Source organism: Artemia franciscana, chromosome 11, assembly GCF_032884065.1.
Source record: "Artemia franciscana chromosome 11, ASM3288406v1, whole genome shotgun sequence".
In the NCBI taxonomy this organism is placed as follows: domain Eukaryota; kingdom Metazoa; phylum Arthropoda; class Branchiopoda; order Anostraca; family Artemiidae; genus Artemia; species Artemia franciscana.
Genome location: NC_088873.1, coordinates 30268578 through 30287817, shown reverse-complemented (window position 1 = coordinate 30287817; position 19240 = coordinate 30268578). Strand labels below are relative to the sequence as shown.

General features: G+C 36.4%; 1 protein-coding gene across 1 annotated transcript in view; it reads left to right on the top strand.

Annotated features, from left to right (window-relative positions):
• LOC136032593 (axotactin-like) overlaps window positions 1–19240 on the top strand; it is a 249502-nt gene that overhangs the window by 36677 nt on the left and 193585 nt on the right. The window contains exons 6-9 of the mRNA XM_065712861.1: window positions 4187–4354; window positions 6879–7163; window positions 8083–8189; window positions 10480–10605. Coding sequence (XP_065568933.1) covers window positions 4187–4354; window positions 6879–7163; window positions 8083–8189; window positions 10480–10605 — 686 coding nt within the window. The remainder of the gene's footprint in view (window positions 1–4186; window positions 4355–6878; window positions 7164–8082; window positions 8190–10479; window positions 10606–19240) is intronic.

Sequence of the window (19240 nt, the reverse complement as noted above, 5' to 3'; positions counted from 1 at the left end):
ACTAATTGATAAATACATTCCGTGCATAATATATTTAACACGTTAAATAAATTATACATCGTGCTACACCTTGTTATGTCAGAACCATGTAGAACTTGATAACATGTGTAACTGGGGATCACAGGTGGGTCCTAAGCACTTTTTGCGCAGGATCGCATTTGTATAGAAGTATCTAAAATTAATTTTCATCTTTTTCGAATCTAGATCATTAGAGGTAATTTAATGGTTAGATTTAATAAATGTTAGTTATAAATAATCGAATACATGATTAAGCGTATTTTATGCCAAATTATCAAGTACAATTCAGGGGTATTCAGCCACCTCTTTTGTGTCCTATAGGCCATTGATCCCATGTGGCAATGGACCCAAATTTTCGGATAGCATTCAAAATGGTTAAATATTTTAGAGCTATGGCTCCAAGGACTCTACAATGTACTATACATCACTTATTGATTGAAAGTTCATGTCGTTTGCATGGAAATATTAATAATACATGAATTTCTCTAAGCATGGAGGTCTAGTCAGGCATATATGCGGACCCACTTTAATCATTTTATTTCCTTATATTCTGGTCACTGAGTCTTTTTACTAAGGGTTCAATAGTAACAGAGAACTCAAAATAGATAGCTAAAAACAATAATCTCTATATAAGAATCTAAACACAGTAAACTGAAAGTAGACAACTTAACCCAAGAAGCCCTAACAATAGGCTCTATGCAAACAAATGAACATAAATCATGGAAAACACATAATTCTGTCAAATGATCAACTTAGTCAACTCAACGTAGCAAACTGAAAGTGTCGAAAACATAACCTGGGAAATGAATCTAGTCACCGCAACGTCTAAAAATCAACCTATTTAGTTCAGTAGGACTGATAAATCAATCAAAGGAATCTCAAGTGAAAGAACATAACATTTTAAACCCCCTCAGTCAAATTAAGGCACCGAAAACTGCACCAAAATATGGAAAACTGGAAACAGACATTCTATCCTCAGGAAACTTAGAAATGAAACCAGAGACAAAGAGCTCAATGTCGAAAAATCAATTTAACAAATGCACAAAACTCCTCACAGGAATCTCCAACCCGTCAACCTAATACATGATACATCTTATACATGACTAAAACTAAGTAACTATACTAGTCAGCTCAAAACAGCAAACTCAGTTTAGAGAACTCAATCAAAACCGCTAAACTCAGCTTATGTTCTTAACTAAACGTATGGAAATTGATATAGACAGCCTAACGAAGTAAACTGAAAGAGGAAATGTATCTTGGGTAGGCCGATGTAAGCAACTAAATGCACCGGAAGATCAAAACAGTAACTTTGATATCGAATTCACTCTGAGACAATTTCGTATCCTATCCCCAGAGCTTTTCAACTTTGTAATGGAGTGGATTTTGAGGAATTTTATGCACGGCTGTGTTGAAGTTAGAGTATACCTAAAATTCAACGTCACCAGTTTGAATACAAATACATTCCGAGACCACAGTGGCTATACATGACGAATGAAACAAAGAAGAAAAAAATGAAAAAAAAGCCGAGAAAAACGAGAGCAGTGTCAGCCAGTGGAACATCATGAAGCAAAAATAAGCAGATATTTCGAAAAAAAAAATACAAAAAACGAAAAAAAATTTTACCTTTTGAAGTAAACTTCACAAGAGTGATGTAGACTCCATAGATTTTTTCTGCATGAACGATATCTTGGTGATAGGTAGTTCTTTCCTAGAAACGTAGGACATGATCCAGAGGGTATCTATAGCAGCTGCTCCCATGGGATTGAAGGTCAGTATTGAAAAATCAAGGTGGGGACCAAAGATGAATCTTACTCATCTTTAATACTGGTGAATTCCAGATTGAGATAGTCGACAAATTTAAATACCTTGGTTCAATCATAGACACTGGGTAGTGGATGCAGTGAGAAAACCAGCACCCGCATATCCGTAGCGTCCTCGATCTTTTCAAACTGAATGGACAGCTCTGTAAAAGGAGAGAAATTAGTGTTGAGACTAAATAACTAGTCTGTGAATGCCTTGTTAGTTCCGTCCTCCTATGCAGATGCGAAATATGGTCAATAGAAATGTCCAAAAATTCAGGATCTGAATTTGTTCGACCACAGGCGCATATGGCACATATCCGGACTGAATCTACGAGACCGAGTCCCAAGTAAAATAATGAGACAACTCTGCGAAAAGAAGTCTGACCTGGAAACCATCAGTCACCGTCACCATCTCCTGGCTCAGCCATGCTTGTTGCAGGCCTGAAAACTCCTTTTTTTCTTGCGCACTTTGGCGTGAACCACTCCCTAGCTAGAAAAAAGGTGTGGAGATTAGTCACCATCCTGGATGAACACTACTAAATCTGACCTTGAATCCATAGGTAGGTTCAGACAACACGGCCACTGATAGTACTCCTCCGGGCTTGAATAGCTGCCTGACCGACATTTGGCTCCACCCAATGGAATGCAACCTTATGCCACCTCCTAGATCCAGAGAGAGATGCGCAGCTTGTGTCCTAATTCAAGTAAGTAAGTAAATAAGTACACAGTTAAATTGTCACAATAGTAACTTAAAACACGGACGACTCAAGAAAGGTGATTCAAAATCATAAATAGATGTGTTTTTACGATTAGATTTGCTTAAGTCTTTCAGTTGGCATCATAGACAAAATAGAGAAAGTCAGTGTCATTTGTATTCAAAAATATTGAAACTTTCAGACTAACCTTTCTGGAGCGAAGATCCGACAGGGACTGGGACTTGGCCAATCTTGTGGCCTTTCAGTTTCCAACATAACACAGAAGATTAAGGAGGAGTCAAGGATATGGCAAGTTTACATAGATTTTTGTGGCAATATAAATGGTATTGCAAGAGATGGAAATAAAAGGGCTAGGTCTGAAAGCAGACGAAATAACAATGAAATTGATGGAATTCAGGGGTATGTCGTTGATTGTTTAGATTGTCATGGTACAGAGACTACTGCTGCACCTTCGAATATCATTACAAATGTCTCAACTATTCACGCATAAGAAAATTACGTCGATAACTTGAGAGAAATTAGATTGCAAAGTTTAGGTTTTCCAAGGAAAAGTAAAGAGCTCTATGACAGTCTTGAATGAGCAGATATTTACTTATGCTAAAAGAGCTCACTACAAATGATGAAATAGAGCCTAAGAAAATGAGAAAACACAAAGAATTATAAGTTCAAACCAACAGAATTACGGCTCTTAATAAAATAAGGTCTTCGGTACCCTAATCCGTACTCTTTGGGATCCAAAACCAGGTTTGTAGTTTCCTAAGTTTGGAACCCGGAGGCGTCTAAAGTCAAGAAAGCAGCTTCCTATTTCTGGAACCCTAGTATTTTGATTAGGACAATTTTTCAATTTGGTTCTGAGCAGGGGCCCCAATTCAAGAGAATGTGAGCGGGGTGGACAAGGAATTTTTGAATGTTTTTAATGAATGTAATTTTTAAATCTAGCATGAGACTTTTTTCAACTTTTTTTTCTCTAAAAGAATATAAAAGGAAAACCTTTTTTAAATACAGGGGAAAGTTTCAAAAGCCCACTGCCATTCTGATTGACGCAACTATTTCGATGGGTGTGGGCTCTTAGAATTTCCTTCCTGGTATTTTTCTGGGTTAGACTAATCATGGAGATTTTGTAGAAGACATAGATGTTTCGTTCTTATTGACTAATCTTTCTTTAGCAAAAGGTATTTACAAGTGTTGACCCGTCGGTATCCATTGAATTATTATCATGTTATTTACACCAACCCATAGAGTCCCGACCCGGATACCAAAGCAACGACTTTAACTCTACCGAAAAATCAATAGAAATAGACTAATAGCGGGTCTTCTATCCACCCAAATGGCTGCTTCAGGATAGTGGGTCTTTTGTCTTTACTTAAGACAGTAAATATTTTAATTGGCTGCTTCTTTAATGCAATACTTCCAACCTAACATGAAAGAAGGCCACTTATCTTCTGTGAAATATATGAGACAGAGTTGGGCTAAGCCACTTCAGTGGGGCACATTTTGGTAAAAGTTGACGTTTTTCGGCCGATTTTTCTTTTGGAAATGGCGATTGAAAACGTATCTTTCCATCTATATGGATTTTGCCAGATGTCTTTGAGAATTGTTTTTGCAATGGTAATAAAAGAAAACATTTTAATTTTTGAGCTTTTTTTTCAGCTCTGAATACTGATGTTTGGCACAAAACATTAATAATGATTGATCCAGCCTCGGGTGTTTTAAAAGTGACCGTGGATGATGCTACTGCATCTACTGTGCTTCAGAGTCTTCGCGTAACTCCGTTTTATTCTGTGACAGAAGATGTGGATTCTGTGATGTTTATTGGAGGTTAGTACAAATATTTTAAGTATCCTGTGACCTTGGCATCAGGAAAGGGTCTTAACCAATATCTTTTTCAATTGCGGAAAGTCGGGTTTTCACAGGCTTTAGCCCGTTTATTTGCTCTTCTTGGAGAAGGCTAGGGTATTAATCTAGAATTTTAAAAAATCTAATTATAGGTTAGAGTATGCAGCCCATTTTAACTAAACCAAACAAAAAAGGATAAAAAAAGCTAAATAGCGATAAACTGGCCATAGGCAGTACGTTAATTACTTAAACAAGAGCCAAGAGCTCATGTGGCACTTGTGACGAGGTCGGAAGAGCCAAGAGCCAGGAGCTTCTTACCACCAAGTTTCATCCCGATCTCTACAATCTAAGTGTTTCCCAAAATTTCCAGTTTCACCCTCCAACTCCCCCCCAATGTCATCGGATCCGGTCGGGATGCAAAATAAGTGCTTTGAGACAGAAGTTCCTTCTAAATATCAAAGTTCATTAAGATATGATAACCTATATGTAAGTTAAAAATACATCTTTTTTTCAAGTTTTTACGAATTAACGGTCTTTCCACCCCCCCCCCAGATAGTCAAATCGGGGAAGCGACTATTCTTTCAGCTATTGCTATATTAATCACGAATCTAGTTTCAGATCTTCTTCATGTAAAAACTGGAGTGGTCCGGGGTCCGAACATGAAACATTTCGCACCATAAGCGAGAATAATACCCCTAGACCACAAGTCATACTTAAGTTGAATAATCATTTGTTTTATAGGCAAATAAAATTCTTCTCAACTATCTTTTTTGCTCCCCCCCCCAGATGGTCTAATTGGGGATGAAACTATTTCTAATTTAATCTGGTCTGGTCCCTGGCACGCCTGCCAACTTTCATTGTCCTAGCTTATCTGGAAGTGTCCAAACTAGCAAAACCAGAACCAACCGACAGACAGACAGATAGAAATTGCGATCACTATATGTTACTTGGTAAATACCAAGTGCCATAAAAACCGAATTACTTATTAGAGTTTTTGAAATATAGGAAAATACCTCCCAGGTAATTCCATTCTAGCTGAAAATTCGCCCAAAAAATTTCTTGTGGACGGTTCTGGGTGACCAATTTTGCTTAGCGTACTTTTTTTGAAAAGACTCATTTGAAATGATTGTTTTGAAATCATGCTGGAAATCACCTCCTCTGTGGAAAATTTTTCGCACAAATATCCCGCCCCCTAGTAAAAGTTGTTTCTGCAGAAAATTCTCTCCGGAGAATTTATCCTGTGGAAAACTTTGCCATAGGCGAAATCCTCCTGTGAAAAATCTCTCCCTACGGAAAGATACTCTAGACAGCTCCAATCTGGTAAAAATTCCCCCCGGACAATTCCCCTTAACATCTCTTTATGTAAAATTGAGTAGGAACACTCAATTTTTTTTGTTGGTTTATTCCGTTTGTTGTTGCTGACAGGAATGTCATATTTTGTAGTTCTTTGCGTTTAAATAAATAAACATCTTGATTGAAAAAACACAGAGAAAGTAAAACTAATAAACAAATCGTATGGAATTCTGGCTAATTCCCCCAGTGTAAAGTTTCCCCTGGAAAATTCAACCCCAGAAACTTCCCTCCGCATGGAAAACCACCCATGGAAAATCCCCCAGACAAAAATTCACCCCCCCCCCCCACCGGAAACGTGTATGCTTACTTCCCAATAACAAATATAGTACCATACGTAAACAACAGGCAAATTTTATAACTTAAAGACCTTTCCCCACGGGCTGTGGGGGGTCATATTAACCTCAAAGACATATCTATCGGGGTTTTCAACTATGATGAACAAAATGGTTATCTCGAAATTTTGATCGGACGACTTTGAGAAAAGGGGGTGGGAGGGGGGCTAGTCACCCTCAATTACTTTTGGTCTCTTAAAAAGGGCACTAGAACTCTAAATTTCCCTTTGAATGAGCCCTTTTCCAATATTCTAGGACTACGGTTTAATGTGATCAAGCCTTGGGAAAACAAACAAGCAAAGAAAAAGAAACAAAGAAACAAATAAACATGGATATGTGATTTTCTTCTGGTAAAAATACAAAATTCCGCATTTTTGTACGTTGGAGTTTGAAACTTCTGCAATAGGGTTCTTGGCAGATTCAGCGTTTTTCGAAAATTAGCCAAATTTTCTCAGGCTCGTAGCTTTTAGTGGGTAACACTAAACTTATTAAAACTTGTATATTTGAAGTCAGCGTGACAATCCGAATCAATATTCTGAGTATGTCAAGTAGTTGATGTAGAACTCATTCTCAAGGCATGATTTTGGCAGCAATTCAAGTTTTGAAAGTGTATCATTGTATTTTTACATATTTACGACTTAGCACAAGGCCACTTTTCTGTAGTATATTTTTATTTGCAAATTTGCATAGATGGCGATGTATTAACTGCAATAAAAAGGGCTTGAATTTATTCTTTCTACTTTTTCCCGTGATTTATTTTATAAATCTACGCTAACATGTAAACAATTGGAAAGTTGACATAGTTTTTATTTTAAATATAGGTATGGATACAGTTCAAGACGGCATGGAATCCAGTTATTTGTTTGAGCATTTTGTTGGATGTCTTCGAAATATTCGACTTCGTGGAGGGCCCACAGAATCGGAGCTAAGTTATGTAACGCCATTCACCGCCGCAGTTTTCAGGGATATCAAAGAAGGTTGTATAGACAGATGCTTAAGTGAAGGAAATGCTTGTAGGAACGGTGGACGGTGTATTAACTTGTACGATAGGACAGAATGTGACTGTTTTGGAACTAATTATGAAGGAGAAAACTGTGACCGTGATGGTAATTATTGATTTCAAGATAAACACAAAATACCCTTTGTTTTTCCTGGCCAACTATTCTAAAGAAGAAATAAGTATCTCCCTATTCTAACATCACGATTATTATTCAATTGAATTGAATTATTATTATTCAATTATTCAATTATTATTCTTGCCTAAGATGACAAGAGCCATCAAGATAGTAATATTTTCAAAAAAAAAATATTCCTGTTCTAAATTTTTAATTTTCAGCAAAAGGTTAATTAAGTTTTTTGTGAAAAAAAAGTTTGACCTAACATAGATTTATTTTTACTTTTCTGAAACTCGTTTATTATATAAGGCGTGTCTCTGCCATCCGAAAAATCTTGACCATGAGCCATGCGTCCATGGATCAACAGAAATTGCTGGTAACTTTGATCAGTTAAAATTCCTGACGAAGAGGATTCCTGATGTTCAGAGTTGCCACTGAAATTTGAGTGCCAGCTTGAAAATTTTTAGCATAAAAATAGAACTTGCAAATATATTTGTTTGGTAAATGTATTGCTTTTGTGTTTTATGGTTTTTCTTAATTTTTATGCGCTTTGACCCTTTATGTGCTGCTTAGAAAATTGTACCTCTTTTATGTTTATGTTTTTATTTATGAAAATTATCTCAGTTAACCTATTTCCGGAAACTTTAACATAAATTTACGGTCATCATTATTTTTGTTTTTGGTGCCGTGTAAACAAAAAGTCGTTACCAACAATTGTGAGTCGCAAGTGGAATAGTGGAAACGCGCCTATAGTCTTGTTTAGGTTGTGTTATTGTGTGTTTCTTTTGAAATTTTGATTTTTTCTGTTTTCTTTCACTTTTAAATATTTGTTGTTCCTTCTTTTTAAATTCACCTGCTTTTTGTCTATTTTTTTTTATTATCTAACATCTAAACTTTATTTTTGTTTTAGTTCCAACCGTTCTAACACTCCGTGGTTATTCTTACTTATCATATCGAATATATGATTGGAAAGATAGAGTTCATTCTAAATCAAATCGTATCAGCATGCTTTTCAAGGTGAGTAGTTTCACAGGTTAGCCCAAAAGATCGGGATACCTTTTGGGATTCCATTTGGAATAGGTATAGAAGAAAGTGTAAAAGTGTATTATCATGCCCGGTTTGAAATCATTTTGGGTTTGAAATCACCGGTTTGAAATCAACATATCAATGTTGCTCTTGGCTGGTGGACTGTAAACATCCAGCAGAGGTCAACATTGGTAATTGACATAGGGCTTTTCCTAAGAAATTCTTGAAATTTGTTCTCGTAGTTATAAATTATTGGGTTTAAGCAAAACCAATATTTTCGAAATAGGGTTACATTGAAAATAGTTGTTAAAAGATAATCTCTTTAGAAGAACCATTTTTTTTATGAATAAGCTACTATGGAAATTAGTTCACGCTTTACTAGACTGCGCCTGCTGCTACAATCTTGTTATGAGATTGCTACAATGGTGTTATGAGAATACAATATCACAAAAGGCGTAGCGTTCCTTGATTTACTTTTTTTCATCCAAACACAAGTACATACCCAAAAATTTGATGAACACATTAAAAATACTTGTTGAAATATTGTCCTGCAAATACTTTTTTAATTCCGTTCAAACACACTTTTCGATGATCTTTACACCGTAATTAAGCAAAAATTACAGTGGATAGTTTTATGGTAAGAAGATGAAAAAAAGACAAAACGGTAGGGTATTTCGCAGTTTAACACTTTTCTCTGAATTCCAAAATTCAAATTTTTGGCTTTTGACGTTAGTCCCTGGGCGTCACTGACCCTACACGCTCAATGGAATACACTTTATAATATCTATAATACTAGCTACTTGCGATAGAACAACTTCTAATTTATTTATGGAGGGGGGAAGGGATATGCCGTTCAAAACTTGATAAATTTTTTTTTTATTGGGATAAATAATGAAGCTCCTATTCTTTTGATGAATATATCAAAACTCATTTATTTTTAGGAATCAGTCTTTAAGTGTCAATATTGATTCCTTTTGACCTTGTTTCAAGTAATACACGGTGGATCTCAACATTTCTAAATAACAAAACCATCAGTAGCGTGGCTTGAAAGCAATTCATGAAAAAAAACACGCAAAAAAAGAAACTACATAATTAAGTGACTGTATGGCTAGATTAAATGCATGTTCATTAATGAAAGAGCAGGTTCATTAATGAAAGATATATGTCAAGAGGCAAAGGTGGACAAAATGACTGTCAACTTTGATAAATCTGTAATTTTAACATTTTCTTTTTTAAAATCTGCGCCAGTTTTTAATCCACCTATTCCCAGCGCCAGTCACGTGACCGAAATTAAACTGCTCGGCGTTCATATCACTTCAGATCTGAAGTGGAATAAACATGTTGATGGCATGTTAAAAAAAGCTAATTTGGCTATCAGGTCTCTAAAGTTGTTGGCTCGCCATGGAATCCCTGCACCACACCTCCTACGCATCTATTTCTCTTTTATACGTTCCACACTTGAATACTGTTGCCCTGTATGGCATTTCGGGCTAACTAGGGAACAGTCGGACCGGGTTGAGAGGGTGCAATACCGTGCCCTCCTAGTAATCTCAAAAGCCCCAAAAATACCGTACATATCCCTCCTTAATCAGTTTCAACTTCAAACCCTTCAATCTCGTCGTTTAAAACTAGCCCTATCCTTTGGTAATAAAATTTTGTCCAGCCCTATACACCGAAATATCCTTCCTCCCCAACATCAACCTGCACGGGTAAGGCCACTCAGGGCCGTTGCAGAGCCTGTACCAAAACTTCAACCTGTGACTGTGTCACATGCTCGTTATGAGCTTAGTTTTGTGCCCTCGTTTGTTAAGTTGTTTAATGCTGGATCGACTTTTTAATCCGGATTATTGTTGTTAATTGTATTATTATAATTTTGTGTATATTTGTTGACTTATTTTCGTGTGTATGTGACAATTATTATTGTTAATTGTATATATTATTAATTTTGTGAATGTTAATTTTGACTTGTCGACGAATTTTTGTGTGTGTATGACAATAAAAACTAATAATCGGCTCTGTCCGTCGAATGTTTTTTAAATAAAATGAATTTGAATTTGAATTTGAAAAATGAGTTATTACCATGTCATAACCTAAATACGGTATCCTACATATGTCGTAAGAAGCAAGAGCAGGAATAACTAGCCACCTATAAGCATGAAGCAACAGATGTGCATTTAAGAAATCAGTTGAACAGGAGTACTGCATACAATGATTAATCAGGAATTGCTGATTAACTACTGATTAATAATTCTATTGAATAATACTACTTTTTTACCCGTAGTCTCTTGTTGGAGATTCAATACTATTTTACGCTGGAGGAACTTTTCCTGAGACAAATCATATAGCCGTAACCTTGCTGAAGAATGGATCGCTTTACGTTGAGGTTGACTTTGGAAATGAGCCACAGGTAGGTTTAATTCTTTGCATGCTTAGTTGAGCAGGGAGTTGAGTTGATGTTAGCTAGGAAAGACATATAAACTTTGACTCTATCAAATATTGATTCTATCAAATAAGATTCGGAATTTGCACACAAGAGTCTATAAGTCTTTTTTACGGCTCCGATAACAACTGCAGGATTTAGATAGTTAGCAGTAGTTGTAATCGGTTAACGACGCTTCTTGACATCTGAGGTCCCTGCGTAGCCGGGGCCTCCTACAGGCAGGTTCGATCTCTGGGTCCCATGTTACCAAGCTAAGGTAAAACCCACTTTGCCACCCCAGGACACTTTGGGTAGTCACATTAACCAGTCACTGGTTTCAAATATCAGGCTTAAAACTAATAATGAAAACATGCTCCCTTTGGCTTTTTTCAAAAGCCAAACACAAAACAAATACTTCATCATCATTAAAATGCCCCCCTCCAAAAAAAGAAAAAAAGGGGGTCCAAAAACAAATCAAAAGCACCTTTTCCGGTCAATTTGAACCTTACATCCTAAAGCTCTTGGGCAAAGGGTAAGGGAGCCCCAATGCAGAAGTAAAATTAGAAACAAAATATTGGTCTTCCGAAAAGTGGTGCCCGACAAAGGACCAGAAAAAGACCTATTTGTCGGCCACTTTGTACGGAAAAGATGGTCGCAGAAACTTTGGAGGGGACTTGTTCGATTTGAAATTGAAATTTATAATATCCTTTTTGAGGGTCAAATGTAATTAGAGTAACCAGCCTCCCGCCTATGCACCTGCTATTCCCCTCTCATAGTGCTTATGATTTCGGACCAAAACTCTGAGAAGGCCATTTTGCTGAGAAGTATTGGAAGGTCAAATAAGAAAATCTCCGGTGTCAACAATGCTAACACCACCTAAGGAGCAATGGTTCTTAATTATATAAATTACTCATCATTCACAGATTGATCTTATTAGAAAAGTCGGTCATATTTGATCTTCGCTTTGAAATCTTAGGGGTCGATCGCAAGGCCAAGATTGCTTGAGTTTCATATGTGTATCATAGACAGCACAATAGTGCTGCCTAAGTAAAGACCGATGTGGGTACAATATATTATTTTTTTTTATACCATCGAACTTCGTATAGAAGGAGTTGTCCTAGAAACTTCGAAAGGGGCTCGTTCAATTTGAAATTGAAAGGTATAGTGTCATTTTTAATAGTAAAAAGTAATTGGAGGGCAACACATCCCCCCTACGCCCATCATTTTCTCGAAAACATCCTATAAAATTTTGTGATAAGCCATTTTGTTCAGCTTAGTTGAAAGATCTGGATTTCTTTGAGGATAATACACCTCCCCACAGTTCTCAGGCTAATGGTTGTAAGTTCTGTCCTAGGGCATATAAGGTTTTTTATAGAAAGGGTGGTCGTATAAACTTCCGAGGGGACACATTGGACTGGTAACTGGAAGTTCTAGGCCCCTTTTTATGATTCAAAGTGATCGGAGGGCAGCTATCCCCTTTTATGACCAGGGCAGACAAGGGCACTTTTTATAGAAGGAGTTCTCTTAGAAACCTTAAAAGGGATCATTCGATTGGAAATCGAAAGAGTTAGTGCCTTTTTTAATAGTCAAAAGTGATTTGAGGGCAACAAGCCTCCCCTTTCCCCCACGCCCGTCATTTCTCCAAACACACCTAATCAAAGTTTTGAGATGAGCATTTTGTTCAGCGTAGTTAAAAGGTCCAGTATTTACGTCTTTAGAGATAACAACCCCCTCCCCCTCACGGCCCTCAGGGCAAGGGCTATAGGCTATACTAGTTGACCATTGTTTGTATTTGAGGTTTTTTTGGAAATGATGGTCGTATAAACTTCGGATGTGCCTTATTCAACTGGATATCAGAAGTTAACTAGACATTTGCCCCCCCACCGCCTCACGTCTGCTTGTCCTCAATAGTATTCCATAGAAATTTTGAGAAAGCTATTTTGTTCAAAATATTCCAAAGATCCTACAAAAGTGTCTTTGGGGTTGAAATAGCCACTCAGAACCTGGGGGCAAGGGTTGTAAGTTATGTCCGGGAGGCATATAAGGTTTTTATGGAATGGGTGGTCGTGGCGCTCACTTGATTGGAATTGGAAGCTATAGTGATCCTTTTAAGATTCAAAGGTAAATTGAGGGCAACCAGCTCCTCCCCCTCCCTTGGCCATCATTTTCTTAAACAAACATTCAATCAAAATTTTGAGAGGTCTATTTTCTTCAGCATTATTGAAAGATCCTGTAATTGTGCCTTTGGGACTAAACCCCCTCACAGCTCCTAGAACAAGGGCTATAAGTAAGGAAATTGTTCACTGTCTGCATATAGTATATGCTATTGAGAAAGGTATGCATGTGTGACCGTGACTTTCCAAGAAAAAGAGAAGAGAAGTTTCAGAGAAGTTGAGGGGACTACTGAACGAAATCATAACATATTATGTGTATACGGGCAGTCAAAAGAACGTAACTCAGGAACGACTGGGCATCTTAATTAGGAACTTTCGGAAAACCCTAAGGAAGATGATCAGTCGACCAAAATGGTAATATTTGTACGCTACTGCTACTGCTAGAATCACCACCAATTCTACTGCTTTCACTGCTACTACTACAACCACAGTACTATATTTATGATTTTGGGGGAAATTTTAACTAAATCAAAAGACACTTTGCGCATGCACATTGTCAAAAAAGCGTGTCTCAAGAAAGGATTTGTGTATTAAGTTGGAACTTTCAGAACGATGTGTACACGCTTCTACTAATACCACTACCGCTGCTACATTTAATACTACTACTGCTGCTGCTACTTCTAATACTACTACTGTTGGAACTACTTGTAAGGATAAGACTATTAAGATTAAAATCACAGAAATATATAAACATACTGGTTATCTAAAGGATACATCAGCTATGTCATAGTAACGGCTAATTGTTTTAAGCTGAAACTTCCAGGACTTGATGAGAGTGATGTTCAAATCACCAAAAGGCAATATATATATACTATTAATACTACATCTAAACTTATTGTAAAATTAAATTGAAACTTTTAGGGAACGTTTAGGGGGAGTTTCAGTCTAGCAAAAAAACTATATGCATGCACGTTTTCAACAGAGTATTTAGTTATATCATAGGCAGTGCTGCTCTGTAATAGCTAGAAATATCATTGAAACTTTTAAAGGAGCTAATTCGATTCAAGATTAAAAGTTCTAATGCACTTTTTATGAGTAAAAAGAGATTGGAGGGCAAGCAGCCCTCCTCCCAAGCTGATTGATTTTCCAAACACATCCAATCAAAAATTAATATCCAATTAAATATCAGATAGTAGCAGAGTTCAGAAGCCATGTCTCTAGAGATCTTGGGTATGTCATGCCCCCCACAATTATGCGATTGGCTCATTATGCTTAAAAACTAAATGTGGCCTTTAAAATTAAACCAAAAGGTATTGTGTTTATGGTTGCCAATACGAAACCTCAGCAATATATTGAAAACAACTGGGGGTAATAATTGGAAACATTAGGGGCTACTATTGTTGCTACTTCTACTCTTACTGTTTAAATAAATCAAAAGAGTGTAAGTATAACCAGATTGTCAAAGAGTATAGATAGAATTTCTTGAGAATGATACTAAGTTTTATTTTTCAAGTAAACTTGAGGAATTATAAACTTAAATTAAGCATTACTATTTGTGTCAGGATTAAAAATTGTTGAGAAAGTTTCTCCAAGATACAAATAGCAAGCCAAACTACGGGTTTCTATAGAAAAAAACCGAAAAGATTTAAAATATTATCTTTTCCCGTGAAAAAGACTATGTCAATAAGAAAAAACGAACAGAAATTACTTAAAAAACTTTTTCCACAAAAAAATCTTTCGAAGAAAAGTACAGAGCTCCACTAAGCCAAAACTGAGCAGAAATAAAGTCATATAACCCTCCAAGTGTAAAGCTACCACAAATCATCATCAATAAATAAATGAAACTCAATACGAACAAAAATCACAATAAATAACCCGGTCAAACAAAAAACAAACAACAATTCACGTGAGTAGGGCTGAGAACCCCCAAACCTTCTCAAGATCAGAAGATACTTTGCACTTTGCTGAAAATAAAATACATTTAAAATCTTTTCACTTTTTTTACTTTAGAAAATAAAAATTATTAAAATTGTAAGGAATAAACATCAGTATATATATGTTAAACTTACAATCTAAGGTCATTTTTTTTCAGTAAACTGCAAATTGGGTTCTGGTTTTGAGAAGGCATGGGGGTTGTCAGACGTACTTATATTAATTTTTCCACGTTCTGTGTTTAACTCGATTATTTATTGTAAGCATTGATTCAAAAACGTTCAGAAATTAAATAAAAAAAAACAAGTTTTTTTAACTGAAAGTAAGGAGCAACATTAAAACTTAAAACGCACAGAAATTACTTCGTATATGAAAGAGGCTGCTTCCTCATCAACGCCCCGCTCTTTACGCTAAAGTTTGACTCTTTCTCTCAGTTCTTCTTTTTAAAACAGTAAAAAACTTTAGCGTAAAGAGCGGGGCGTTGATGAAAAAAACTTTAGCGTAAAGAGCGGGGCGTTGATGAGGAAGCAGCCTCTTTCATATACGAAGTAATTTCTGTGCGTTTTAAGTTTTAATGTCGCTCCTTACTTTCAGTTAAAAAAACTTGTTTTTTTTATTTAATTTCTGAACGTTTTTGAATCAATGCATGTTTTGATTTTGGCTCTCCGCAGAGGAATAATCAAAACAAAATTTGCATATTTTTTTGGGGGGCTCAATGGCTTTCTCATAATTTTGATCGAATGATTTTGAGAAAAAAAGAGCGGGAGACGAAGCCTAGTTGCCCCCCGATTTTTTAGTTAATTAAAAAGGCAACTAGAACTTTTAATTTTTTACGAATCTTTTTATTGGTAAAAGATTTACGTAACTTATAAATTAGCTTACGTAAAGAACTTTTGTATTCTCATGTTTTTATTACATATATGAGGGGATTCGCCCCATCGTCAGTACCTCGCTCTTTACACTAAAGCTTAAATTTTATCCCAATTCATTAAGAATGACCCCCTGAATCACAAAAGCCGTAGAATAAGTAGTTGAAATTACTGAAAATACTTCAGCGTAAAGAGCGAGGTATTAGAAGGAGGTGAGCCCCTCATATGGGTAATAATTTCTGTTTGTTTTAAGTTTTATTGCTGTTCCTTACTTCCAGCTGAAAAAGCTTTTTCACTTTTATTTTTTATTTTTTTTTTTAAATAATGCTAGTAAATCTTGCTCTCCCTTCATGGAAATTTTCTTCTCCCATTACAAATTCTCGAAGGAAAGTTCCCCCAGCATATTCCCCTCTTCTCAACCCCTCCCCCAAACCAAAAAAATCCTCCTGAAAACGCCTGTATACTTCCCAATAACCATTACTATATGTAAGCACAGGTCAAAGTTTGTAACTTGTTGCCCCTCCCACGGGGACTGTGGGGAGCAAGTCGTCCCCAAAGACATAGTTATAAGGTTTTTCGACTACGCTGAATAAAATGGCTATCTCAGAATTTTGATCCGTTGACTTTGGGAAAATAATTAGCGTGGGAGGCGGCCTAGGTGCCCTCCAATTTTTTTGGTCACTTAAAAAGGGCACTAGAACTTTTCATTTCCGTTAGAATGAGCCCTCTTGCAACATTCTAGGACAACTGGGTCGATACGATCACCCCTGGGAAAAAAAAACAAAAACAAAAAAACAAAAGAAAAACAAATAAACACGTATCCGTGATCTGCCTTCTGGCAAAAAATGCAAAATTCCACATTTTTGTAGATAGGAGCTCGAAACTTCTACAAAAGAGTTCTCTGATACGCTGAATTTGATGGTGTGATTTTCGTTAAGATTCTATGACTTGTAGGGGGCGTTTCCCCCTATTTTCTAAAATAACGCAAATTTTCTCAGGCTCGCAACTTTTGATGGATAAGACTAAACTTGATGAAACTTATATATTTAAAACCAGCATCAAAAACGGATTCTTTTGATGTAGCTATTGGAATCAAAATTCCATTTTTTAGAGTTTTGGTTACTATTGAGCCGGGTCGCTCCTTACTACAGTTCGTTACCACGAACTGTTTGATTTCTGTTCGTTTCGAGTTTCATTTATATATTGATGGTGCTTTATGGTAGTTTTACTCTTGGGGGCTATTTGACTTTATTTCTGCTCATTTTTGGCTTAGTGGAGGTCTTTACTTTTTTCGAAAAACTTTTCTTTGTGAAAAAAGTTTTAAATTAATACGCTGGAAACGATAATGCGCATCTCAGTAATTCAAAGCAAAATGTGCACCCAAGTTTTCAAATTGTGTGTGCACTCACGAGGATCACTTGAGTGGTCGAGTCAGAACATTCAGGTAGTGTTGGAGGTTGGATAATTTGACATCAAATTTTTACTTAGAGGGGGGGGGGGAGGACTGAGGCAAAATACAATAAACTCTATTTGTTGCCAGCAGCCATGTGTTGTCAGCTTGCCAAATATGCCGGGAAGGATTCGGATATCCAGTCGAAACTTTCAGGGGGTTTTGAAGAGGGAAATTGAATGGCTCAGAGAATGGTGTTAATATTCCGTGTTAGGCTAAAAAATGATGGGCAGGGATATGAAGACCTTCAATTTTGTGTCGAGGGAGGGGTACATTATGTTTAGTCTCTAGTCAACGTGAACACTTTTTGGTTTAAGGCACTATAGGACTTAAAATCTGTTCAAAGTTTTGTTGCAAGGGAAATTAAAAGACACTATGTATTGCCTGGGGATCCAAACGGCATATTTGCAATATCCTGAGAGCTACTTTTAGTACTAAGTAGAAATTTTCAGGGATCATTGGAGGAATGGGGAGGACAAGTGCGCCTCAGATTTTCCTTTGGAGTGAGGGGAACAGGAAAAAGGGCTGAAATTTTTGGTTTCAATCTGTTTGAAAATTTGGACATTCTGTGTCCAAGACGGTGAAGGAACTATTTAGACCAAAAGGAACCTTGTGCACTTAGGTTATTAAAGTACTATGTCTCTGTCAGCACAGGAACAACTTGGAGAATCAATTTCAAATTTCAGGGGTGTTGAGAGACTAAGGGGACTTCAAATTTTGACTTGGGAGGAAGAACAAAGTTAAAGAGAAATCCGCCATGTACCCAAGCTATCAAAATGTCATATTTGTAACATCTTCTAAACGATTTGTGGGGCTCAAACGAAAAATTCTAAGTATGGTGGGAGGAGGTGGTAAGGAAACTTATTTTTTGTTTAGAGGGAGAGTATACACTCCAAATGATAATTTTGAACAGCTTAAAGAGTATGAAGTTAAGTTTGCTGTAGAACAGAGTGAAAAAAACAGGTGTGTATTTATCCTTAGGTTTCAGAATGCTCTTAGGTGGGACCTTAGTGTAAAAGAAAAAGGAGGAAACGTCTCACTCTAGGAAAGACTGCTGCTTTTGATCGATAGGAAGTCAACAAGAAATCGAAGTTAATTAGAAGGTGGGGTGAATTTTAAGGCTTGATCAAAGGATTCTGTTGAAAGGTCACTTCTTTATACTATGTTAAATAGTCTAGACGTTTCCTCTGCTCATATCACTTGGTAAAAAAGGGGAGGAGTTTATGCACAGACTTATTGATATTTGTTCGCTTATTAATCAATAAAATATAGGTTTAATAGTTACATCCATAACTTTAAGAATAATTTGGTATTGAAATTACTTGATTTTCTATATAATCAAGAAAGCTCAAAAAGGTATGCACATTTTCTTTTAAGTAAATTTTAGTTGGCAGGACGTTATCACAAGGGTTTAGTCAGGGTCCTGTTTTTTTTCATATTAAGAAAAGAAAATTTAGTAAGGTATTTGTTTGTTCAGTTAGACTAGAAATTGGTGGAAGAGCTCACTGAAGTTATTTCATCTGTGTCCTACGAAAAACTTGTCCTGTCTCTCTTCAGGCGGTCTTTTTATTTTAACATCCCTTTTCCTATAGGTCAATTGTTTGTCACAGTCCTATGCTCTGATTCATTTTTCTTATACTTTTTTTGCTCTGACTGTTTTTTCTCTTACTTTTTCTTAACCTTGAACGGTTTCTTCAAGTTTCCTTCTCTTTTTGGGGTTGCCAACACATACATCACTTTCCTACCGTTATCTATGTGATTTTCACATCACTATTTATCTGGTCCATATTGGAAACTCCTGCTTGGTCTTATAGATTCTGAATTTCTTTGTAGGCTCGTAATAGGCTGGAATAATTCATAGAAGTTTTGTTACGTCTAAAATAGGCCTCAGTTAAAAGATCTCCTACATATTTTCCTTTTTTCGAGCCATAGATACTTATGAAAAGTTTTAATGAACTAAAATCAAATACATATAAATTTGATATCTCAGAAATCGAATAGAATCAAACATCTTCATGGTTTTACAGGAGTGGGGAAATCAAGTTTTGAAGATTTTTGCGTGTGATGTTTTTGCTTGCATTAAGAAAGATTAAGAAGCAAGCTCGAATTTATTCTATATGCTACTACTATTACTACTACTAACACCTAACCATAGCACCAAGCCGTCTGACGCCAAAACAGCCATACACACCGCTCCTCCATTTCAATCTATCCAAAGCCTCCCTCTTTACACCCTCCCAGCTTATCTAGTTCAACTT